The sequence below is a fragment of the Ambystoma mexicanum genome, chromosome 11 (assembly GCF_040938575.1).
Source record: "Ambystoma mexicanum isolate Mex_15411 chromosome 11, UKY_AmexF1_1, whole genome shotgun sequence".
Taxonomy (NCBI): domain Eukaryota; kingdom Metazoa; phylum Chordata; class Amphibia; order Caudata; family Ambystomatidae; genus Ambystoma; species Ambystoma mexicanum.
The window spans coordinates 1,256,043,772-1,256,070,356 of NC_090934.1; the positions used below are offsets into that span (position 1 = coordinate 1,256,043,772).

The following is a 26,585-nucleotide window of genomic DNA, read 5'->3' on the forward strand; positions in this document are numbered from 1 at the left end:
GGGGTCGTGTTGGAATTGTGGAAGATGGGGACATTATTCACGAGATTGTAGAATGCGACTATCAGGGTATTTTCAACAGCAGCAACAACAGCCCATGAACAATGAACAGGGGTGGGGCTGCCCACACCCAGGTAGCCCTTGTGGAGCTCCAATGGGGAGGGGGGACAACAGGATCAATACTGCTATGACTCCCAAATGCAACAGAGACAGCAAGCCCCACAACAGCAGCAGCAGCAGCCACAACAGCAAAACGCACTACAGCCCATGGCGAGACAAAACCCAGAAGGGAACATAAACAATAACCCTTTTGCAGCGGCCGCAAACGGTGCCCCTGCACCATTCCGCGGCGTAACGGTCGTGGGTGACAACGTTTTTTCAATGCCAGGTCAGCAAAGATACCAAGACTAGGACAGCCCACAGGGAGCACTTACGTGTCCAGTCCTATCCACCACACAGAGTGCAAATGAGGAACCACTAGTGGCGGCAGAGATAGGAAACAAGCAGTTTATCTTTATGGTAGACTCTGGAGCAGAAAAATCATGCCTCACAGAAGGGCGGTTTCAGCTCTCGGGAAGAAATTTGGAGACGCAGGGGTTCTCTGGGGCTATTTTAAAAGTTCCTTATACAAAAGATCTTGATGTAACAGTGGGGGGAAAAACAGTGTGTGCACCCCTATTGTATTACGAAGACGCACCAATCAATTTGATGGGATGAGACTTGCTCAGTAAGTTAAACATGACCATAGCCTTTACTGAAAGAGGAATAGTGTGTTGGACGCCAGGGGTATGCCCCGTACGGGCACTCTTGATAATAACCACGATTACAAAGGAAGTTGCAGTAAGAGGAATTCCCATTGACATGGACATGTTCGTCTATGGAATACAGGTATTAGCCCGAGTAGTGCCTGAAATAACACAAAAAGAGTGGAGAATACCATCCGACTTCATATTCCGCCCAATCACACCAACAGATGTAGTGCCAGGCACAATTATATCTATAGACATTGAGGCAGTTCAAGTTTCCAACAAACGCATTGTGGTCATAGGCCTGGACGCGAGTGGAGAAGTGTGCTATATATAGAGCCAAACATAATGCAAAAAGATATAACTGATGAAGAATTGTTTACTGATTACGAAGGGGATGGAGAAATAATAATGGAGATAAGCATACCGTGTGACATTATGATTCAATACAGAGAAATACACAACCCACTCATGGTTAACATAAAGGCCCCACTGACAATATTTGAAGAAGACATGGCCAGGGTAGCACCTGAAATTTGGACTACAGGACCACACGATGTAGGATTGTTACATGAGGTAACTCCCATAAAAATTAAACTGAAACCAGGTGTCCTCTTACCCAGAGTGAAACAATACCCAATATCCAAAGAAGCAGAGGAAGGTATTAGAGAAACAGTGAATGCACTCCTAAGCCAAGGTATTTTAGTGCCATCAACTTCCCCATGCAACACAGCAATTTTTCCGATTAAGAAAGCGAAAGGAGGGGCGTGGAGAATGGTACAGGACCTCCGCCCACTCAATGACGTCATCCAAAAAGAGTTCCCTTTAGTGCCTAACCCGTCATCAATATTGTGCAGTATACCAAAAGAGGCAACTTGCTTCACTGTCATTGATCTGAAAAATGCTTTTTTCTCTGTGCCACTCGCACCAGAGTCGCAGTACCTTACAGCTTTTACATTAGGGAACAGCAGATATGAACATCGCAGACTCCCACAGGGGTATTGCGAGAGCCCGAGCATTTTTAACAGAGTACTACGAGAAGACATTGGCAACATAGATGTAGGGAGCACCATTATACAGTACGTAGACGATTTACTCGTCTGCAGCAAAACAGAAGAAGAGTGTAGAGAAGACTCGATAACACTGCTTAACGTACTGGCTTCCAAGGGATACAAGGTAGCGAAGGAAAGTTACAATACTGCCTTGCTGACGTTGTGTATCTGGGCCAGCAAATATCTAAAGATGGAAAAAGAATACTACCAGACAGAGCAGCGGCCATTCGACACATTATTTTACCAAAAACAGTAAAGGACATGCAAAAATGTCTTGGCATATGTAACTATTGCCGAGCGTGGATCCTCGATTACGCAGCATACACACGGCCACTGCTACAAGCACTGAAAGAAGCACAAAAGAACAGAGCCCCAATAAAATGGACACAGGAGACAATTGCCCAATTCTCTCGATTAAAAGACCTTATTTCAGACGCCCCAGTCCTTGCAAATCCAGATTATGAAAGGGAATTTTTCCTGTTTTCACACAGCAATGGAACATTAATGACAGCAGTATTGACACAAAAGACATCACTAGGCCACAAACCATTGGCATACTACAGTGGAATATTAGACCCAGTAATGCAGGGACATTTCGCTTGCGAACAGGCCCTCGCTGCAGCGGCCTTCGCCATTGAAAAAAGTGCCACAATCGTAATGGGATGTTCAGTGACGCTATATGCGGAGCACTCGTTATTTGCTATCTTGGAAAGATCAAAATCTACCCTCACAACACAGAGAGCCTCTGCTTATGAAATAATAATATCAAGTCCAAATGTACATGTGGTCAGATGCAAAACAGTGAACCCAGCCACCTTCATTACAGAGCCATGCACAACTGAGGATTTACAGGAACACGATTGTAGCACATATGAGGGAGAGGGCGATGACATTCCCAAAGCAAGCGAAAACGCCCTTACAGAAGGAGAAATTTATTTCATAGACGGGTCAGCATCCATAAACTCAGAGACAGGAGAGAAACATGTGGGGATGGCGTTAGTGCGCATGGAAGAGGACACATACGAAGCGATTGTTCAAAAACTCCTCCCCTCACACTACTCTGCACAAGCAGCTGAACTGACTGCACTAATCAGTGCGTTACACACAGCCAAAGATTGTGCCAGGAAAATATATTCAGACTCAGCTTATGTCACCACCACAGTTCACTCAGGACTATCACGATGGCGAAGGAGAGGGTTCAGAAGAGCAGATGGGTCCCCTGTACAACATGCCACGCTGCTTAATGAACTAATAGAATCTTTAGCGAAACCATCGGTAGTAGCGGTGGTTAAATGACAAGCCCATACCAATAACACAGACGCCGTCTCATTGGGGAACGCGGCAGCCGACGGAGCAGCGAAGGAGGCCTTGTACTTCAATAAGACACCAACATCAGAGTATATTGTGAAAACAACCACAGCAGAACAACCAACAGAAGCCTATAGTAACACGCCCATAGCACAATTGATAGAACTCCAGAGAAGGGCCCCACCGGAAGAGCAGGAGTTGTGGGGCAAACGAGGGTGTAAGCAATCAGCCACAGATCTCATTTGGAGACAGGAAACGACAGGCAAGGTAGTGATGCCCGTAGAATTATTAGAAGTAGCATTCGAACAACTGCATTTTCCAGCTCACGTTGCAAAACAACACATTGCCTCAGATATTCAAGAGGATTGGTTTGTTCCTAATCTACACGAATATTTGTCTAAATTTGTGATTGAATGTACTACATGCCAAACTTACAATTCAGGAATGACATTACGAACCCTGCGTGGCACTTTGCCACGCCCTACAGGTCCATTTAGAGAACTACATATCGATTACGCCGATATGGGAGAAAGATGTAACGGAGCAAGATACTTGATTATGGTGGTATGCCCTTTTTCATGGTGGGTAGAAGCGGGCCCCGGTCCCCATCCTGATGCAAAATGTGCTGCCAAGTTCCTTGTGCGAGAAGTATTCTCACAGTGGGGAATCTGTGACGTGATCCGTTCAGACAACGGCACGCACTTTGTAAATGACCTCTTCAAGGAAGTGACCTCCCTTCTGGTGGTGAAACACAAACTATGTTCGATTTATCATCCAATAGCCAATGGAGTTGTAGAGAGGATCAACGGGCTGCTCAAAAGCAATTTATCGAAATTATGCAGCACGTTGAAATAAAATTGGGTATATTGTCTGCCCCTAGCACTGTTCCAACTCAGAAACCAACCATGCAAGGATCATCATTTAAGCCCGCACGAAATTGTGACGGGAAGGAGAATGCACACACCTTTCTCCCCTGTTAGGAGGGCGTCTGATGCGCACAGGGCTGCCACGGTGCTGGGAGAAGAGTTTAAGGAATACCTAACACAGCTAACGCGCGCAGTACGCAGCATAGCAAAACAAATTGTTTCACCATTTACTGAAGATGTAGCAACAGACACCTCCATGCCGACAGCAGACAGCCTAGAGGGGCCTTTAATGCCAGGGGAGCAGATTCTTGTCAGAAATTTTGTATGAAGGTGGAATTCACCAAGATATCATGGTCCATGCACAGTGGTGTGCAGCACCCCAACTGCAGTTAAAGTTACGGGGTTAAAGTACTGGGTGCACCTCTCAGACGTGAGAAGGGCACACAGTGTTACACCTCCCCAAAATGAAACTGACTGTGTGGATGCCATCACTGGCACAGGTTGACATGATGAAATGCAACTTAGACAGGGAAAGTATAGGGGAAAAGCAAAGGTTTTACATATTTTGTCCCTCTCTCTTTCTTTTCTTCTCATATAAATCGTGTTGTTTTTTCTATTTTTTCCTCATTATTTCCATGATGAAATGAAAAGGAATTGTTAAATGCCTAACTGAGTAAAGAAATGAAAAAGAATGAACAATTGCAATTATGTTTCTTTTCATATGACTTAACGAATTTGTCTCGCCCACATAGGTTCAAATGAGCCAATGCGACGAAATGGCTGAGCAAGCTGAAATGTTAGATAGAAATAGGGATGCCACTAGGGCCAGTAGATTAAATAATTTGGAATGTGTTATAAAATATGCTGCCATACTATTTGCAATAATGATGTTTTATCTTATTTGGTATAATGTTGTTTTATATGTGGCAAATGAAATGATCAAAGGGGGGAGCGGAACTGATATGACAAAACCAGGGTCTAAACTGATATGGACTGAAGCAACGGCTATCTTGAAGGACACTTATAACATTTAATTGAATAGTAAAAATATAACGTTGCCCCTTGAACAATTGCACGTCAACAAAACTGCTATTCCATTGTTGAATAATGCTGGAGCCAAGGAAATAGAGCTTGGATGGAATGCAAATGTTGATTACTATTGGTTAACTAATTCCAGAAATACAAGCATGCGTACACACACTGCACCAGAAACCACTACTGAATACACACGTCACCATGAACAACATAGATGAAGCATGGTCTAGAATATTCCTGCTGCAATATCCACAAGTTGGTACCCAATTAAAAAACAGAAGGAGGAGAAAAACGGGGGTGGGAAAAAACAGATACAATATTTATCATAACCTGGGGTTAGATGAAATAGAGGACCCCGACACCCTGACCAATCAAACAAATGGTATTCAGACATGAGCGCCGCAGCAAAGCAAGCAAGTAATGAAAGTTGATGTGTGCTCACTTATTCCTCACGCAACTGGAACCCCAAAAATGTTAATCCCACAGGAAGTACCCTTGTCTGAGGCCCAATGTTTGATTCATCTGATGCTGTGTAGAATAAAAAAGACATTTCAAGCACACACAGTCACTATGGAAAAATTGGAAAACGAACAAACTTGCACCAGCAGACGACAAGGAGTAATCTGCCTCCAGGAGCCATTTTTCATTATAAAAGGGACAAGATATGCAGATGACAAGTGGCATGATGAAACGATTGAATGCAAAGCTGAGGGGCTTTGAGGGCTGCCAGATGAAACATACGAATGGGCAAAAGAAACGTGCATCCCCATCTGGTCACAGCTGGTCACAGCATATCACCAAGCTGACATGGGTCACACCCCTGGAGAGACCCATAAAGATTCAAAAGGAAATACCGCACAAACTTTGCTTCCATGGAGAAGGGAAGGTGAACATGGGAACCGTGCGGCAGTGCAATAAGACTTTAATAATGCCAGTTATGAAAAAATGCACTGCTGCATTAATGGACATATACTGGATCTGTGGCAAACGAGCTTACCTGCATCTCCCAGCATCCTGGAGGGGCACTTGTGCCCTAGCCACACTTCACTCAGCACTAATGGTGATACCAGAGAGCCACGTCCAGTTTACAGCAAGGCCTTCGGCTGACACATCGACAGCAGGCCAATCGACTGACACATCGGCAGCAGGGCAATCGGCTCAACCATCGACAGCGCCTGATGAGACAATCACAGAGCCCCCAGCATACAAACTATTGTCAGAAGAAACTTTGAAAACCAAGTTGTCACGCAGTAAAAGATCCAATTATATTTCGTCCAAATCGTCAGAACTCCTTGCTGAAATCCCACAACAGTATAAGCTTTTCTCATCTGCAGAAACATTCTTCGCATCATTTCTAGCACCAGGCGTTCAAGCAAGGGCAAATGCGAAATGGCTGCAGATAACACACTGGGAGCACATCCAGCTGGCCAACGACACTGAAGAAGGATTCAACATCATAAAAATAGAGCTCTGAGCATTGCGCCTGATGACGATGCAAAACAGATATGTCTTAGATCTTATCACGGCGATGGACGGTGGTGTTTGCAAAAAAATTGGGGGTGCGTGTTGCACGTTCGTACCAACTTCCGATGCTGATAACGGGACACTGTCACATGTGATAACAGCAGTGCATAATTTAGGAGAAAGAATGAGAGCAGAAGGTGGAGTAGACAACAACACGTGGTTCGACGATCTGTTCAGCTGGATACCATCATGGGTGAACATCACAGCAAAGATACTCATTCCCATCATAGTCTTTCTTCTCCTAATATTCTGTGTGTGCCAACTGGGACTAAGATGCTGTGAAAATAATATGCCTAATTCAGCAATGATGATGGTAACAGTGGGCCGACAGACAACGGTGGCTACCATGATAGATGCCCAAGTACAAACCGGAGAATACACCACACCACAGTATAGGATGACTGCCATCTATAGACAGTATGGGGGCGTGGTCAATAATCTACATTACACTACCATTAGAGAACCAAAAAACTTGCTGTGGTATAACGAGGTTTGGATAGATTTAGATGGGGATGGTGGGATATACTTAATGGTCACCCCAGAAGAATAAGCAAGAAGAGGTAACAGCTTAAGAAGTGTGTGCAAAGCATGGATGCCAATAAAGGGTACACCTGCTTGGGATGAGGCTGTGGCTGAAGCTGAGCGCTACTGAAGGGAGAACGGAAAGAACGGGATAATGTAGTTCGTTACTTTAGATGTAACGAAAGGGGGGAATGTATGGGAGCGAGGGGTCCTCAGTCCCCCTCCCGTCATACGCTCCTCAGTACAAAGCTTGGACCACGTGCCTCCGGTAGTGGGATTGCCCCTTGCCCTTATGTAAAGTTAACCACGGTTGACTGCTACATAGATGGGACTACTGAGCAGGACACGGGGCATCCATCTTTTGTGCCCCCTTTCGACTCCATCTTGGCTAAACAGGCCTCACTGCGATAGTACAGCAATGCTCAGCTCCCCTTCCACCGCAGCAGCCAAGGGCAGAGACACACACAAGGCGCACAGGCAGCTGGCTGGCCCCCACCCTTGCACTCCCCCTGCGAAGGAAAGCTCTGCGCTTCCATTCTCACGCTGAAGCTGGAGAAAGTTGCAACAATCAATATGCTACAGTTTTCTTCCTCTGAGATCACTGTTCGTCTGAGAACCGGCATGTAACCAGGATGAGCTAAGCACTTTCTGCTCGATTCGTCCTCATAAACGTGTAAGCCACCCACCCCCATTAGAACAATTTATTGCCATCTTGACTCTGCACCCCCTGTAAGGTATTTCTTTCAAGTGCCAGACCCTCGCCTGTGCTGCGAAATCCACCCAATACACTCCTTACTAACCTTAAGCATTTTTACTACTATATATGTTTTTGCTTGCACTAATGAGTTTGAAACCTAGGAAAAGATGCAAAACACAGCCTGATTCTTCTACATGCACAATAAGGTCAAGGCCTTCAATTAAAGCCACGAATGACCCAATTGTACTGACAACAATCATTGTGTGTGACTTATGTAGAAATGTGACAAGTAGCATAAAATGTTTTAAATAATTTGTTATTTAGTGTGTAACATATTAGCTTAGGTAGTGACCACAGTGACCGGACCCTGACCTGCATGGAGCACAAGATGTTTGACGTCCATCATCTCGTCAGCCACTTAGCCAACCAGGAGGAAGAGATGCCACCCACACCTACAGCACCACACCGTCTGGCCAATTGGGTCCATTTCGCATTTTTTGTTAGAGTTACTTTAACTAATATAAATACAAGTATGATGTAATGAGAGGTGTGAGAGTTTTTGGGTTATTTCCTAGCTGGAGAAATAAACCATCCTTTGAACTCTTGCAGCCGGGTCTCAGTGCCTCTTTCCCCGACAAGGGGTTGTGTCTGCTATTTTATTTTTTCTCTCACACGTAGTAAGCCGGGGAAAGGCACCTACACTAGACCCTACTGACCGACGAGCTCTCAACACAAGCAAAAATCCTTGAAAAGAATCCTCTCAAAGATGCAAACATCATACATGAATTGTGAGGGGAAAGTAATACAACCCCTCATCCATATGGGACACAATAAAAAAACACACTGATGCCAACATGACAAGGGGCACTCCTCTTTCTGGACATTTTCGTGGCCTTCACACTGGCCGACACAACATCCTGCCAAAAAGACTCATGGATATTGCATTTGACGCAACGTTGCTATGCTGAGCACAACTTTCCCCTCAAACAGGAAAGAGTCTACCTACAAAGCCCCCTTCTTACCCCACCACGGCAAGATCACGCATGGAGTAACCAAGGATTCACCTCATCTCTGCCACTTTTCAATGTCTACAGGACCCCACCTGTTGGAAACCACCAGCAAATTGGGTCTACTAATATGTGGATGATACTCAAATCATCTACAACGTTACCCACACTTCAAACCAAAATCAACTGGACTTTGGCACCAACCTCTGACATATTGAGACATGGATAACAACAAATTGAATAAAGCTAAACCTAACCAAAACAGACTTATCAAATGCCACAACATTCAACCTCACATCAAATCTTTGGCCCGAAGAAAAATGAACCGATTCTCTGCAGGCAATTGCGATGATTAAAAACCCCTCACATTATAACCGAAAGCTAAAGCCATAGTGAGAAGCTGGTTCTTCCAACTCTGAAGTATTGGCTGCATCATGCCATACCCGACATTCCGAAACAGAAGCAGGTCACTGAACACTAGACATAATTACGCCCTCAGCTTCTACCCGGGCCTCCTAGTATATTGACTCAACCACTTACGAAGAGCCCAAAATGCTGCAGTGAGACTGATGAAAATGCAAAGATGGGACTACAGCAACCCAGCTTTACAAATACTCAATTTTCTTCGGGGGAAACATGATCCAATTCAAAACTCTGTGTGTCCCAAAGTGCCTTCCAGGTCAAGGGCACAGAATCCAAAGAGAAATTCATCTCCAATACGCTTGCATCCAGCAACGTGGACTTAATAGCAGTCCCACACTTGAACATGGAGACGCCAGCGAGGATAATTCTTCACAATCCATTCAACAACAAAGCTCTGAATCTCAATGCCCAGGTGACACCACAGCCCTGGGGACCTGGTTTGCAGAAAAAACTCCCCAAACCTGGCTGTTCCCAAGACACGAATGGACAAACTGGCAAGCACTTACGAAATTCGGACCAATCTTCGATCTACTAGCCATGTCGAACTGGGACCCAATACCCATAGATACAAACGTAGACGAACTTGCATGGACGCTTGACTCCCAAACGTTGGACCATTCAGACTGTATAAAACAACAGCTATCAACAACTTGGTTCCAAAGACTGACCACAGCACCAACCTCACAAACAAGTATGAAATAGAGACGAGATCCATTTGTGTCAGCCTGCGCAACGCGTGCAAATGCGTCTGAGCACGTTTAACTCAAGAACACAAAAGAGGTCAGACGCGGGCAGGTCAGTCTTATCAATTGTTCATCCCTTTATTCATTGGACATCGTCACCACCCCTACAATCTTTATGAAATGAAATCCACAACAACAAATATACCTCATCACAATGGATAACAACACAATGGGACTACTGCTTTCAGCCACAATGCTGACTGGAACACCACCAGTTCAGCTGAGCCATAGACCCCAGTAACAGGACACCTCCAGCTATCTCCCTCTCACAACTAACTGACTCATGTTTTTATAATTCTCTCTCTCTCTCTCTCTCTCTCTTTATTCTGGTAGCACCACATCATATGTGGCCATATCAAGCACCCCCTGTGGCCCTTCCACACCAACTGCTCCACCGGTGCCCCAGCATCAGAGATGGTAGTGTAATATAAATCATTGGTATGCCGCCCATACTACTAGTTCTTTTAATTTTTACAGAGCGTACCTTTAGTTCAAAGGCTCAATAAATGCCTTATTGACACTTTTTCTTTCCCCTGAGCCAAAAAGAATCTGGTCAAGCCGACTTTCAAGCACTGCCAGTTTCCCACGTCACAGCTAGACACACAGCTAGTGTCTCTCTCAGAGTCTCTCTCTCTCTCTCTCTCTCTCCCTCTCTCTTCCTCTCTCTTCCTCTCTCTCTCTCTCACTCTCTCTCTCTCTAAGTTGTCAGGTTGCAAACACATTGCTTTGATCAGTGGCAGAGCCTTTCATATGCATGATGGACCATTTCCAACTCGACGATCTCACGAAACACCAGTTACCTTGCAAATCTGTGCTAGTTAAAGTGAGCAACACAAAGCACCCATTTAAAGATTTGTTATATCCATCATGTCTAGGATCTTGATATGCAAAACAAAGAAAAGTTGTGACAAAGAATCTGCATATCCATCTTTATTACACTTCTACTACATGTCTTAAATGGTTAAATGTGATTTTACCGAGATTCCAAGATGGCCCTGCCCTGCTGAGGACATTGCGTCCCGGGCACCCGACCTGCTAGAGCCCGTCATACTGCCCGCAGCAGCAACAGTCCTCCCCGGCACCTCGGGCAGGCGGAGTGGGACCATCAGAGCGGGGAGAGACGTCCAGATCCCAGCGGCAGCCCCTGGGGAGGCAGGGCGGGTGGGGGCCGGGGAGCTGTGATGGCTCCGCCATGGAAGCCCAGGGCCTCATCTGGGCGACGCTGAGGCTGGGCGCAGGGGGTGCTCCAAGATTGTCTGCAGCGAAGAGACTCGGCGGGCCCCGGTCCGGGAGTGCCGCCTGGTTTGCAGGGCCCCTACGTGGCCCGAAAAGGAGGGTGCGTGGTCCGCCCCGGCCCGCCTTGGTAGGGAGAAACCCAGCGGACACAGCATCGGACGGCACAGGACCGGTTGTTCTCTGTGCCCTGGAGAGGAGGGATCCCCCAAACCCAGCAAGCAACTTAACGGCTCCCCGGGCGCAGGCAACGCAGTGCGAGCGGCGCAGCCCCTGGGAGAGACGACTCGGGTGAGTGCAGCTGAGGTGCGGGGACTGGCCAAACTCCCCAGGGAAGGGCTTTGGACACTCTGAGTGGCCCTCGGCAACAGCCTGGAGATCTGGGGACCACCTGGTTGGGGTGGCAGTGTCAGTGGCTCAGGGTTCTTTCCTCGGACACCACCAAAAAGCAGACCACGACCCACAGCGAATACAGAGGGCCACCCAACCAGGTGCAAATTGCCCCACGCTCCAGAACTACGTGAGAGGGAAGCAGTGTCCATCAAAACAGTGAGAGAGCGCCCGCGCCCCCGATTGGTGTTCTGCAGGCACCCCAGCTCCCTGGGATCCCCCGCTGCAGTGAGTCCGTCCCCTCTCCTCGCCGGAAGGCACTTCACCAGCTGACTAGACCTCCTACAATCCAGCTATCACCACCCCTATGCTCCCCTCTTTGAGATGTCCAGAAATAAGGGAAAAGACACGTCAGCTCCAGGGAAAGGCCCCAGAAAAGGGACAGATGGCTCCCTCATGAAATTTTGGGCAAAAGACTCCGAGACGCCAGAGGCCCAAGGAATGGGACACACTTCGGAGGATAATGAGGCACCAGTCTCCCAGGATGAACAAGATAGGCCAGTCCCTCAGGCAATGCTCTCGCAGTTCACGGGCGAGCTGGTGGAGAAGATCACAGCAGCAGGGCAGAAGCAGATGGACAAGTCGCGAGAAGATCTGGCAGAAGGCCTAAGAGAAATTAAAAGGGACATCAACAAGGTGGAAGAGAGAGTGGACATTAATGAGCGGGCCATCCAAGAATTGACAGAGGACGCCAGGAAGGTCGAAAATCTGCTGGAAACCCTGGCTGTGGATACACAAAACCTGGAGCTTCATGCTGAAGATTTGGAGAACAGGTCAAGAAGGGCGAATATTAGAGTTAAATCCCTACCCGAGGACATTACAGATCAGGACCTGTCTCAAAAACTGAAAATGCTATTTGCAGATCTACTAAATTCCGAGTCGGACCCAGAGATGCTATTTGACAGAGTTCACAGGGTGGGTCCACCAAGGCAGGAGCAAGGATCAAGGCCGAGGGACGTGTTGGTGGCCTTCCACAATTATGCAGTAAAGGAGAAAGTTCTGGAAAAGCTACAAGGGCCACGAGCATTACCTACAATGGCCACGAAATGTTCCTCTGCCAGGATCTGGTGCAGATAACGCTAATCAAGAGGCGAAGGATAGGCCCAGTATTGTCTTATTTACGTTCTCAGCATATCCGCTACAGGTGGTCCCACCCGTTCGGTCTGACCTTTGTCTGGCAGGGCTCCTGCCGCAAGATCACAACCTGCGACCAGGGGAGGGCCCCGTTAGGTCTGGAGCAGCAGACCCCAGGCCCTCCGCAGGTGGCGGCGGCACAGTCAGTAGGTCGCAAGCCATGGGAATGGTCTACGGTCAGGCCCAAGCGAGTGAGGAAGAGCTCTCAAACTCTTCATATGGCTAGCATGGAACCTTTGAAGTTGCTTTCATTAAATGTGAACAGGCTTAATTCACCCATTAAAAGGAAGAAGGTGGAGAGGTTTCTTAGGAGGGAACAACCCCATGTAGTAACGCTGCAGGAGACCCATGTGCATACTAGGGAAACGCATAGGATAAAATTCCGGGGGTACTCGAGAGTGCTTCAGGCCACACAAGCAAGCAAAAAGGGGGGAGTTTTGGTTGCGCTGAAGGATGGGCCATTAGGGACATGCAGAAGGATAATCAGTGGAGGTAAATGGTGGTGACCCTTGAGGGGAAGGCTGAGTCCTTCATGGTAGCAACACTGTATGCACCCAATCAAGCCCAGGACTCCTTTATACAAAATATTCTCACCTGGCTAGGGAAATTTGCCATGGCTAATATCCTGCTTATGGGGGACTTTAACTTAGCCTTGGACCCCTCGAAGGACAGAAGAATTACCTCATGGGACGCGCAGGGGGGAGTATCCGGGGACCTGGTCAAGAAGTTGCAGGATTTGGCCTGGGTTGATGCGTGGCGGGAACTCCACAGCAATGTAGAGGGCTACACCTTCTATTCTCACGCACACAGGTCACACTCATGTATTGATTATATCTGGCTTTCAAAACCTCTGGTGGGGAGAGCCTTGGCCTTGGACATAGGGGCAATTGCCCTTGCAGACCACGCTCCACTTATCCTTTCGATAGCTAGACCAAGGGGACCCCCAGGGATATGGAAATGGAGATACCCGGTCTCGCTATTCAAAGATCCAACTCTTGTTAAAGAGATAGAGGGGGAAGTCGTAGAATATGCCAATCACAACAACTGGGATGACACAGCCCCACAACGGTGACAATGAGAGGGAGGATTATAGCTATCAGGGCCAGGAGGGAACGGGAGTTGAGATTGGAGGAGCAACAGCTAGAAGCCAGACTCAAAGACATCATGGCCCATATGGGCAGTAAACTGTCAGTAGCAACCAAAAGGGAATATAGGGCGGTGAGAGGGCAGTTGAACCTTATTCAAACAAGGGCGGCTGAGCGTACTCTCCTCTGGCTGTGTCAAAGGTACTATATGAAAGCTAACAAATCGGATCGCCTTCTGGCCAGAAAGCTAAGGAAGGAGGCAGGAGACGGAAGGAGGCAGGAGACAAGACAATCATGAAAATAAAGGGAGGGGAAGGGGTCCTCTACACCAAGAACTCGAATATAGAGGGTGAATTTTGCAAATTCTATACTGACCTCTATAGGTCAGGCGACCCCACATCCGCGGATCAGGCCTATCTAAATGAAACAGTCTGTCGACAGATCTCGCAGGACGAAAGGGAGGGTCTGGATGTCGAGATAACTACCGACGAAGTTAGAAAGGTAATTAACAACCTACCTTCCAGCAAAGCCCCTGGCGTGGATGGGTTTGTATCCGAATTTTACAAGATACATGAAGAAATCTTAATCCCCATCGTCACCAAATTGTTTAATTATATGGGGTCCACCGGGGTACTCCCCAACTCTATGAACGAAGCCAAAGTGATCCTGATTCACAAGAAGGGCAAAGACCCGACTGACAGTGGGTCCTACCGTTAAATAGCTTTAATAAATGTGGACGCTAAAATTCATACCAAAGTTCTCGACAATCGTCTTGAAGCAATCCTTCCTAAATTAATACACCACGACCAGTCGGGTTTCATTAGAGGCAGGCAAACATCTGATAATATTAGAAGATTGGCCCACCTGATCGAAAAGACACAGAAAGGGAATATCCCGGGCCTTCTGTTGGCGATCAATGCTGAGAAGGCATTTGATCGTGTCGAGTGGGGATACCGGTTTACTACTATGAGCAAGATGGGATCTGGCCCAGGATTCATCACCCGAGTTAGGGCGAATTACCAAAATCCAATAATCCGACTAGCAATAAATGGCCGAATTTCAGCCCCTGTTCAGGTAGGAAGAGGCACAAAACAGGGTTTCCCAATGTCACCCCTTCTCTATGCGCTTCACCTAGAACCATTCCTGGCTGCAGTAAGAGCTGCCGAAGATATAGAAGGGGTCCCGTTCAGAGGCAATGTCCACAAGGTAGCAGACTTTGCTGACGACATGATTCTGTCATTGACTCACCCGGTCACCTCCTTGCGGGCAGTGACTATGGAATTGGATAGGTTTGGCCAGGTTGCGGGGCTAAAAGTCAACGTTCACAAATCCAAAGTGCTACCTCTCTCCCCGACATCCAGCGCTGTCCACGACCTCAAGCGGGCCTTCAAGTACAGATGGGTCGACACTTCGCTAAAGTATCTGGGTATTCAACTGACCAAGACCATAGGGGAGCTCTACAAGGCAAATTACCCTCCGCTCCTTCAGAAGATTAAGTCCAAACTGGTGGACTGGAGGCTCCTGGAGATTTCCTGGCTGGGTCGAATTAATGCCTTAAAAAGTATGATCCTGCCCCTGCTCTTTTATCATTTTTCAGCTCTCCCTGTCCCACTCCCGACAATCTTCTTCAAGGCTATCCAGACAATAACCAATCATTTTGTCTGGAAGTGTAAACGCCCAAGGGCATCAGCCTCCCTCATGAAAGCTCTCCCAGCCCGGGGAGGTGTAGGGATGCCAGACTTTACGGTTTACTATCTGGCAGCTCAGATCCGTGTCATTAGAGATTGGCAAAAGAATGACAGCGGGAAACTGTGGAGACCGATGGATAGGACGGTGGCGGGAGGGAACCTAGAGGGGGTTTTGTGGTTGCCGAGGCCTGATAGACCTTCCCAAATGTACTGCAGTGTTATACTGCGACCACGGGTGAGGCTTGGGATCAAGCCGTTAGTTAAAAGGGCGAACACTACCTCTTTCTCATCTCCGTATACTCCCCTGCATGGTAATCCACAATTTACTCCAGCACTTACCAATTCGTGGGCTTTTGACCCTTGGTTTCACGGGGGCTGCCGGATGGTGTGGGACATGTCGGTTGGAGTCGAAGTTAAACACTTTGAGCAGTGTAAGAAAAACTTTGGTATAGGGGAGAGGCAGAGGTTTTCCTACCTCGAGATCAGGCATTGGGTTTCACAGCCGTCGGTTAGGCAGGGGGGTCTCGTCCTCTCACCCCATTTGAAAAGTACTTCGACACGGACACGGGTGACAAGGGCGTTGTGGCTTCCATCTATAAATGTATTAAATTGGGGGAAACCCTGCCGTTCAGAAAATATATGGTCAAATGGGAGCAGGACATGGGGACGGGCATAGAGGAACAGGCATGGGCGAGTCTGTGGTGTCAGATCCCGAAACTTACAAGATCTATCCAGATCCGCCAGGGTGGCTGAAACTGATGTCACGGTGGCGCTTAACCGCAGACAAGCTAATTAAACTATACCCCAATGTCTCAAGGTGGTGCTGGAGGGAGTGCGGCGCAGTGGGTTCTTGGCCTTATATTTGGTGGGAGTGTCCAAAAATCAATCAGTTCTGGACTCAGGTTCAGCAGATGGTCACCCAGGTGTTGGGAGTCAGGGTGGGCCAAAATAGAGGGCTTGACATATTGGGCCTCAAGGGGATTCTGACATCTCTCGCTACATAGGCGGACTGCAAGCTCTATATGATGATGATGTTGTCGGCATCCCAGGTCTTGGCCCGAAAATGGAAATCAAAGGCCCCACCACAAGAACATGAATGGATTGCTAAAATCTGGTCGTTGGTGGCGTTGGAAAGGCTTACCTACTCCATCCAAGGGGACCATTTGCGGTTCATTGCAGAATGGTCCAACTTATTAGCATACCTAAGAGTATGAGCCCGCCGAGCCTGGCGCCCCAAGGCTATGGAGCTACTGGGCATAATTAGCCCCCAGGTTGAGTCGGACTTGTGAGCATTACCGCATCGCTCCTCCCAAGTAGCCAACTTAAGAAAGTAGCTCAACGAACTGGCTTACTAGCCCGGCCGGTCATTCATGCTACGTGTTACTATTTTATATCTTTCTGCCTAATAGTTTTGAAGGGATCTCTTGGATCTGGGGGGGATGGGAGGGCGGGTGGGGGGTTGTTGGGGCAGGGGCATTGTTTGCTTGTTTTTTCTCTGAAAATTGTTAATAAAAACTCATTGGAAAAAATATATGATTTTACTGACCTCAATTACAGACATTTCATTGTGCCCATACAATTTTTTATTCGGGGTTTTTCCACCCTTATAACAGCACCCCAACCCCACCCTGACTCATTTTAACCCCTTAACCCACTACCCATATATATTTAATTAATATTTTAAAATGTGAAATGTACCACTCTGTTTTGTTTTTGGTAAAATGACTGGGTAAAGTCTTAAATCACTGAATGTACCTGGGGTTAAGTGGAAGAGATACTCCCACTCCTTGGAACTTGTGATTAACATTGGAAAAACTAAGATCATGGTATTTCATCCACCCGGCCATAAAAAAGATCACTGTTCCTTGGCATTTGGAGGGGGACAGACTTGATGTAGGTAACGAGTAGAACTGCCTTGGAATCCACTTTGGCGGGGGCTTACATGGCAATTGCCATCTTGACCACGTTAAACTTAGGTGCTCACAAGCCATTGGGCGTTTGGGAAAAGTGGCCCGTATTGGAGGAGGCTACTCCATTGGGATTCTGGTGAAATTATACTTAGCTAAGATTAGTCCTATTCTTATGTATGGAGCTGTGCTTTGGCAGCCTGGCAACACAGAGGGAGCAGTGAAATTGGAAGCTTTCCTCCTTAAGAAGCTGTTTCGGCTCCCCACTCGTACACCAATCCAGACCATCTTTCTTGAGTTTGGCATCTTCTCTTTTGTCCTCCAGTTGTCCCCCTTGAACACCTACTGGAGATTTGCCAAAACAGAGACTGGCACAGAGAATTCCATCATTTTTAGTGCTGACCTGACAGAGGCTTATCACATGCAGGGTAGTGCTATACAACATATAATTACTGCAGGAAATTGATGGTTGGCTCTGGTTCTACAGCTGCTTTAAGTTGGTCACTTTCTCGGTTTAAAGCTGCTATGAGAACTGCTGTTCATCCAGAAAAGAACCGCAAAACTTATCCCTGGCCTCAAGTCCAGGGACTGCATCTCCCTGGTACTGAAATCCCTCCACTGGGTCCCCATGGCTGCAAGGATCAAGTTCAAGACCCTTTGCATTGTCCACAAGGCTTTCTGGGGCCTGGAACCTACCTATCTGCAACGTTGTCCACCTAAATACTGTCCTTGCCGAGCCCTCCGCTTATCTACCTCCAACTTTCTGCGAGTGAGCCAGTTCTCCAAGCAGGGATTTGGAGGGAGATCCTTATCCTCCGCAGGGGCCTCCCTCTGGAATAGCCTCCCTGCCGCCCTTTGTCTTGAACCTGATCTCCTTAAGTTCTGGAAACTCCTTAAGACATTCCTCTTCTCCTCTTCCTTCTCTCCCTGCTATCCTGCTAACCTCTCGCCGCTCTACCGCTCTCCTTTTTTCCACACAACCTGCTAACTGGCCGACTGGTCTACCGCAGACTCTCACAGGTCCCAGGCACCCATGCCAGTCCTCTCGCACTTGCCTCAGGGCCTTGTACCTGCTTCATTACTACTGCACTTGGTAAATTGACCCAAGAGAGTGGCATCTGTAAGCACTTAACCCTGCTTCTGACTGAGTGGGTGCAAACTTGATCCCCTGCACGTGATGCCCCTCCCCTGCACCTGTCTGTGCACTTGCATGATCCGAAAAGTATCATGCCTCAAAGATCGTTTATATGTCTTTCCCTTGTCTCCCCTCCCTGCATGGTGGCGCCTCAATGCACTTGGAAAAACTGCAGAATCATCGTCAGACCCATTTGCTGTTATCTACACTGTTAATTGTATTACATGTACTTGTTCCATGCGCTTACTCTGCCTATCGGAGACCTGTCTCGTTCAAAACTTCAAGGGCTCTGAATGACTGTTGTTTTTTCCTCTTGTTCCCTCCCTGCTTGAGCGCTTTGAAACACTTGCTTTGTGTATAGGCGCTTTAAAAATAAACAATACAAATACACACCAGTTATCGTGAACAATACATCATGCACTTGACCACTATGTCGAATAGTGGCTTATTCACTGAGTATATACTTTCACACGATTGTGTCCCTAAATATATTGGAGAATTTGTGGGTAACTCATTGGTTTGGGACTACTTAAAATTCGACACTAACTCTGTTAAGACGTTGGCAATCACGAGTGCTTTGTCCAATATTCCAAGGCCAGCTCCTATGTGTCGAGTATGTGGTTCGAGTATGTGGTTCATTATGACAGCATCTACTGATATACGCTGAAGCATTGGTGGTTCATAGGAGAGTGGCCCTTTCTACGGCTCGGTTGAGGCTGCTATCATTGCTGAGGCTCTTTGGGATCTAATTATGGGGGGAAATAATGAATCTTGCATCACCATCTTCTGGAAAATAAGTTGTGTGTATTTTGGAGAGTATTAAGTTATCTGTCTAGACGGGCGGGAGTTTTTGCCGAACGGGTTGACTTCTTGAGATTAGGAATGTTCCTTTTCCTTTTTGTCTCGATGTGTCCTTTTTTCAGTTTTTTTTATTTTCCCTTTGTTTTGGATTTTGTAATTACATGGATTTTTATCTTTCTTTTGTTGTTTTAAAAAACTGTTGAAATATACTGCTATATGACACGGGCCAATTAAAAAAAAAATACTGTAAATCCAACTCTTTCTCCCAGCCTGGCTCGGACATTGTGCGCCCAACAACATTTTAATGCTATTGTGAATCTTTTTGCAACACACCACGTTGCAAACGGAAGGATACAATCAACATAAACGTCCTCTGCCTTAACAGTTGCCAATCAGTGGCTCTGCCATCAATCTGCCAACACTAAAAAGATGTTGTTTGCAATACAGACACCCGACGCCTTTGCCTACATTTCCCAGAGAGTGAATCGGCCGCCCAGCCTTTCTGCACAGTGAGGTAGTGCAATGGTCACATGACATGATGACAGCACTCTGTGAGGTCATCACTGATGCGACGGTCCATTTGTAGGGTTGAGGAGTTTACTTTGTATTATTGTTCTTCTTGCGCAGTGCCTGTTCCCGCGTTTCCAACATGAGTACTAGGTCCAGGTGTGTGGCCCTTACAGCTCCCCTCCCTCACCTGGATGTAGGCTTCCAAAGCCTGGCGGCGCTGCTCCATGACTCTCGGCATCCAGTTGGGCACGCGTTTGGGCGGGAAGTCCGGCACCTTGCAGGCCTTCTTTATCTGGAAATCAAAAGCAAGGGCAGGATATTGTTTGTTAGCAGCTGGCGCAAACTTTCTCTCCAAACATGTACTCATCACATACAGAGGAGGAATAAGAGAGCGACAGAAGGAGTGAGCGTGCGAGAGAGAAGGAGGGTGAAAGAGAGGAGTGAACGAGAGAAGAGTGAGCGAGCGAGAAGAGGGAGAGAGAGAAAGGAGGGAAGGAAGGAGAGAGAGGAGTGGGCGATAGAGAGTGTGTGAAGCGGGAGGGAAGATGGGAGGAAAGGAGAGAGAAAAAGAGGAGTGAGCGAGAGAGAAGAGGGAGAGAAAAAATAAGGTAGAGGAAGGCGAGGGAGAGAGAATGGGAGAGAGAAAGAGAAAGAAAGAAGGAACGAACGAACGAACGAGAGAGTACGAGGAGTGAGCGAGGGAGTGAGAAGAGGGGGGGGCAGGGTGAAGGAGAGTGAGAAGAAGAGAGGGAGGGAGAGCGTGAGGGAAGGAGAAAACAAATAAAGAGCAGTGTTATAGCAAGAAGAAGGGAAAGAGGCAAAGAGAGAGGGAGAGGGGGAGAGAGCGCAATTTGCAACACTGATGTCACGCATGATGCCGTGTGCTCCCTTTGTAGAGGGTGCTCCAAATACAATTTGGAGGCAGGAACATTTTATATTGAAGTGTTTATGTTCCATTACCTATTATCAGTGCATGCGTTTTTTCCCTGCGTAGGCATCTTTAATTGAGTATTTAGGTGGCAGGACACGGATGTCACAGGCTAAGTAACACCGGCAAAAGGGCGTGCTTGTCTCCAGGAGTAGATCTCCCGGGCCTTCACTCAGAGAAAGACAGTCATGCCAGGAACGAGCCAGCTGTGGGAGCTGGGCAGCCTAATGACGTCACCAGGGTGGCTGCAAGAGGGCCACAGGCGTAGGTTCTGTGCCAGGCACGGAAGGCAGGCAAGCAAGTGTCGTTAAGCATTAAAAACAGGATACAGGAACTGGCTCCGGCCACAGAATTCATTGATAGTGCCAGGATACAGGAAGTGGCTGCGGCCACAGAATACATTGATAGTGCCAGGGTACAGGAAGTGGCTGCGGCCACAGAATACATTGATAGTGCCAGGGTACAGGAAGTGGCTGCGGCCACAGAATACATGGATAGTGCCAGGATACAGGAAGTTGGTGCGGCCACAGAATACATTGATAGTGCCAGGATACAGGAAGTTGGTGCGGCCACAGAATAGATTGATAGTGCCAGGGTACAGGAAGTGGCTGCGGCCACAGAATAGATTGATAGTGCCATAAGAGTGTAGGGTGGCATTGAGAAGCCGCAAGCATTGCGTTGGGTTGAAGTCAAGGGGCACCTCCTGGCGCACGGTTACTCTTCTTTTGTATTGCATTGGGAGCACCAGCCTGCGTTTAGGGAGGAAAATGTTCAGGAAAGCTGCTCATCTGTGTACAGCACTCAGTACAGTCAAATGTCGCCCCCCCACCTCCCCAGGGGAGTGAGGGGGGGAACCAAAATAGATTGGACGCTCTATAAGTAAATAAAACATCAGCGGCAAGATTACAGAAACTTTCCACTGGTGCAATTGCAAGGTTGCCCGGTATGAGCACTAGGGCAAAGTATGCCCAATTTTTTAAAATAATGGGACATATTAGTAGACCTTTGCACCGTGGCAAGTACAGTTGGGCATGTAATAAGCATCAGGGCAAAAATTGCCCTTCTGCAAAAAACAAACATTTCCAATGCATTTATTGCTCCAGAACAGACTTAGCCCTAGTGCTAACACTAATCCATAATCACACTAGGGCAAACTTTGCCCTAGTGCCAACACCATTCCGTATTAGCACTAGGGCAAACTTTGCCCTAGTGCCAACACCAATCCATAATCACACTAGGGCAAACTTTGCCCTAGTGCCAACACCATTCCGTATTAGCACTAGGGCAAACTTTGCCCTAGTGCCAACACCAATACGTAATCACACTAGGGCAAACTTTGCCCTAGTGCCAACACCATTCCGTATTACCACTAGGGCAAACTTTGCCCTAGTGCTAACACCATTCCGTATTAGCACTAGTGCAAACTTTGCCCTAGTGCCAACACCATTCCGTATTAGCACTAGGGCAAACTTTGCCCTAGTGCTAATACCATTCTGTATTAACACTAGGGCAAACTTTGCCCTAGTGCCAACACCATTCCATATTAACACTAGGGCAAACGTTGCTGCGGTGCAAAAAATGTGTTCAAAATGTATCTTTTTTGCACGGGGCAATTTTTTCCCTGGTGTTTATAATATTCTCATTTGCACTTGCCACTGTGAAAAGATTTTCTAATCTGTTGTAGTATCTTTAAAAATAGAGAAAACTTTGCCCTAGTGGTAATACCGTGAAAACTTGCACTTGCACTGGCGCAAAGTTTCTGTAATTTGGCCCTTGATGACTCCAGGATGAATGCTAGGGCCACTCTAGATTTCCAAGGGCAAATGCAAGGGGTATCACCGGGCAAAAGAGGGCAGAGGGGTAAGCGACAAAAACACCACTTGACTGGATCGCAGGTGCATGGAAGATGCACTTCTCGTGGCTTGGGTGATTTGCAAAGAAGGAAATACATTGTACAGTTTGGAAGCACCGCTTATTGGTCAAAACAAGTAAGAGATTAAAAGAAATTGTTTTGGTTAAGAATGTTTGCAAAATCGGTGAAACCATTCTTGACCTCTCAAAGGGGCAAGAATGGTTTCCCACTCTCTTTTGATATTTTTATTTAAGTTGTGTAGCGCTAAACAGGTAAACAGTGGGACAATAACATGAGAAACATCCAAATGAATTGCAACAAAGAATTTATGAGCTTTAAGAGAAGTGTGCAATAATGACAGAGAAAAACGAACAGTCAAAGGTAGGGAGGTCAGGCCTTTGGGGGCTTGCAGAGAGAAGAAACGGAAACATGACGAAGTATAAGGAGGGTTGGACACTGAGAGAAGAAAAAGAGATTGAGACCCAAGTGTGCAGGTGGGGAGATAGAAAGAGAAGGGAAGAAAGATCAGGAGGAGCAAGACCATGTGTGCACTAACACACAAGATGTGAAAAAGAAAATGGGGGAGCCAGGAAATTGACTAGAGGGTGCTCAAGGTCGATTACCAGGTGAAATAACAGACTACGAATGGAAGAATTAAAAACAGAGCATAAAGGAGCAAGATGGTAAGCCGGGAGACCAATAAATAGGGCAGACCAATAGTCAAGTCGTGATAGGATCAGGCTAGAGATATGGAGTTTAGTGGCTTGGAAGGAGAGAAAGGAGCAGGCTAGAGATATGGAGTTTAGGGGCTTGGAAGGAGAGAAAGGAGCAGGCTAGAGATATGGAGTTTAGTGGCTTGGAAGGAGAGAAAGGAGCAGGATAGAGATATGGAGTTTAGGGGCTTGGAAGGAGAGAAAGGAGCAGGCTAGAGATATGGAGTTTAGTGGCTTGGAAGGAGAGAAAGGAGCAGGATAGAGATATGGAGTTTAGTGGCTTGGAAGGAGAGAAAGGAGCAGGCTAGAGATATGGAGTTTAGTGGCTTTGCAAATGCGAATAAGCTGGAAAGGTCAGGAGGGAGCAGTGTCACGCAATGTGGGTAGACAAGGAAATGGAGCAATAGAAAATGACACCAAGATTCCGAGGAGAAATAAAAGGGGAAATAGACATTCCGTTTTGCAGGGATAGAGATGCAAAACGCTAGAATGCATCCACGAATGCACAGGAAGTAGGCAGGCAGAAATCTTGCCAGAAAGAGTACCAGTAAAAGAGGAGGAAGATCTGGGACTAGAGCTATTCTTAGGGCAATATTTTGATTGAGGAGCCACTCTTGGTATGTCTTTGCTGGTCAGCCATGGATTATTCAACCCAACCGATTGAATTTGCCCCATGTGTCTGTGAGTAAGCTCCGGGCAGAAATCTGTTTCAGTGGCAAAAGTCTGGCCAGCATGACATCTGGACCAGCTGTGCAACTTAGAAATGGGAGGAAGGCGGCTGCAGCGGAAGCTTTGTTTTGTGGCATCAGCCACTGGCACCAGCAGTGTTGGGGGGGGATAAATGGCCATTGCTCTCTTTGACCCCAAATTGTGATGCCAGCACAGCGCTTCCTCCCTACAATCTGCAGTCAGGTCAGTTGTGCAATAGGTGGCATAGCTTCTTGCAGCAGGTTTGGGCTGTGGCCTGGATAGGTATGTCACAATACTACACAGAGGACATAGGCTACCCCTCCCTTTCACACCGGCAGGTATGTATGGTGCACCCCAATGTGCACAGATCACTTCATTGGTCTGTGTTTTTCAGTAGCAGATCAATGACTCTTATTATTACAACAGATATAAACAATGTATTTATCATGAAAACATAAGTTAACATTTTTTGCCTAAACAGAGGCTAGAATTTGCATGATTGCAGAAAATGACACGCATAGTTTTTCCAGAATGCCTATGAATTCCATATGAACATTCATATAGAACTGCTATAGGATTGTCCTATCCAAAGGGAATAGTGAGGTTAGTATTTCGTGACTTAGTGTGTTTTTCTCGTTTCAATACACTTTCAAAGTCGACACTGTTGGTGTTTCCAGCATGAGAAATCTGTGTGGTGATTACAGTTCCTAATTTTGCGTGTCTCAAGCTTTCGTCAGGACTGTTGGGTAGAGTATTTAATGGTTAAATCCTCTACCCACCGCTACAATCCTATAGCAGTTCTATGTGAATATTAATGTGGAATTCATAGGCATTCTGGAAAGATTATGTGTGTCATGTCCTGCAATCATGCACATTGCAGCCTCTGTTTAGGAAAACATGTCAAACTTATGTATTCATGATAAATACATTGTTTATATTTGTTGTAATAAGTGTCATTGATCTGCTACTGAAAAACACAGACCAATTAAGTGATCCTTGACATTGGGGTGTACCATACATACCTGCAGGTGTGAAAGGGAGGGGCAGCCTATGTCCTCTCTATAGTATTGTGAAGTTTAGGCCCTCACGAGATCGGCCCCCCCGAAAACAAAAAAAAGGGATCCTTACCCTTATTGCATCCAAAGCTGGATAGGTATGTGCCACACTATTTCATCTACTAGCGTCAGGCGCCTTTTAACATTCCATGCAGCCCCAAGAGCGAGAGCGGGATGTGGCGGGGCAGAGGGTGGGTGTTCGTCTCTCAGCTATTGATGTAACTAGGAGATGCAGTGAGGTACTACAAGGACATCAACTAATTAAGACAATGTAATTACCTTTGGGTATAGTCTACTGATATGTTGTTGGATCCACGGGTAATGGGAGAAGTACTAGTGTTTGGGCGGTGGCAGCTGGCATGTGGAAATTAACTCCTAGGGTGACTAGGAAAATGAATACAGGGGAAGAATGTCCAGTGAGGGTGGGGTGTAAATTAAGTCCATAGGTACGACAGGGAAGCGGGTGACTGGAAGGTCCTGGATGCTATAGCAACATTGGATATTTGAGCAGGCACACGAAGAACAAGGTGCCAGATGGGTTCACTAATGCAGGTCCCTGGTGGATCATGTGTGGTACAGAAATGTCCAATCTCACGCTACTAGGCTTCAAGGCGATCAGCCAGCATGAATTATTGGTGTCCGAAGGCAGGTTCAGGGATATAGTTGGGTTTATGAAATGCATTCTGAAGGCATGATGAGCAAGAAAATCCTGTGTCATGAGTCACGACCCGAGCACATTTACTTGCCGCAGATCTAATAAACAGCCAGTCTCTTGTGTGGTTGGCTACTGTCCTCCCACGCATACTTCTGAGCATGACAATCTGATCCAAAACCATGCTTGTGTTCAATATTTGGGATAGGAAGTCATCAAATGCCTTAAAATGTGGTTTGTTTTTTTTGGGAGTCCAAACGTTGTAGGTAAATGACTTTGATGGCCACAAAATAGAAGTCCATGGCTTGCGGTGGCCGCATAGGATCCTCTTGACTTTCACTTTGAAGTAGGAGTACAAAATGGAAGTCAATAGCTACGCAAGGGCCGTGTAGAATCCTCTTTATCTTTGCTTATGAAGTTTGAGAACAAAATGGACGACAGAGTAGCCAAGTGGATCAGGAGTAGACGATATTTTCGCACAAAGATTGGAGGGAGACAGTCACGGTCAAATAAAGTGAATCTATTTTAAGAATACTTCTGGGACTTCACATCAAGTTACTACCTTACCAGCTCTTATTTTTGGAAGGGTATTTGTAACTTTTCTGGATGACATTTTTTTTTAAAGGGCTTCACTGATGTACTGCTGCTTGCCACTTCCTCTTTGGACCTCTCCACGACCGCCTGCACATGACTGAAGAATGCTGCAGAAAAAACTTGGGGGGGGGTGCCACAACAGTGTCTGCTGGCTTCAAGTTAAAATAAACCTTCATGGAATCTCAAAAAACCGAGCAAAGGGTGCAGCTGAGGACACCTGTGGGAGGGTGTCATATGACACCCTGCAATAGTTGCGCCCCATAGAGTACATTATTGTTGTGTCATTGAAACGCCGCAA

The 26,585-nt window shown here is 46.8% G+C and overlaps 1 protein-coding gene across 2 annotated transcripts in view; it reads right to left on the minus strand.

Annotated features, from left to right (window-relative positions):
• The window catches only part of SNX22 (sorting nexin 22), a 215,519-nt gene that overhangs the window by 67,669 nt on the left and 121,265 nt on the right, over positions 1 to 26,585 (minus strand). For both annotated transcript variants that reach the window (XM_069624695.1, XM_069624694.1), the window contains exon 3: positions 19,991 to 20,095. In XM_069624695.1, the coding sequence (XP_069480796.1) occupies positions 19,991 to 20,095 (105 nt within the window). The remainder of the gene's footprint in view (positions 1 to 19,990; positions 20,096 to 26,585) is intronic.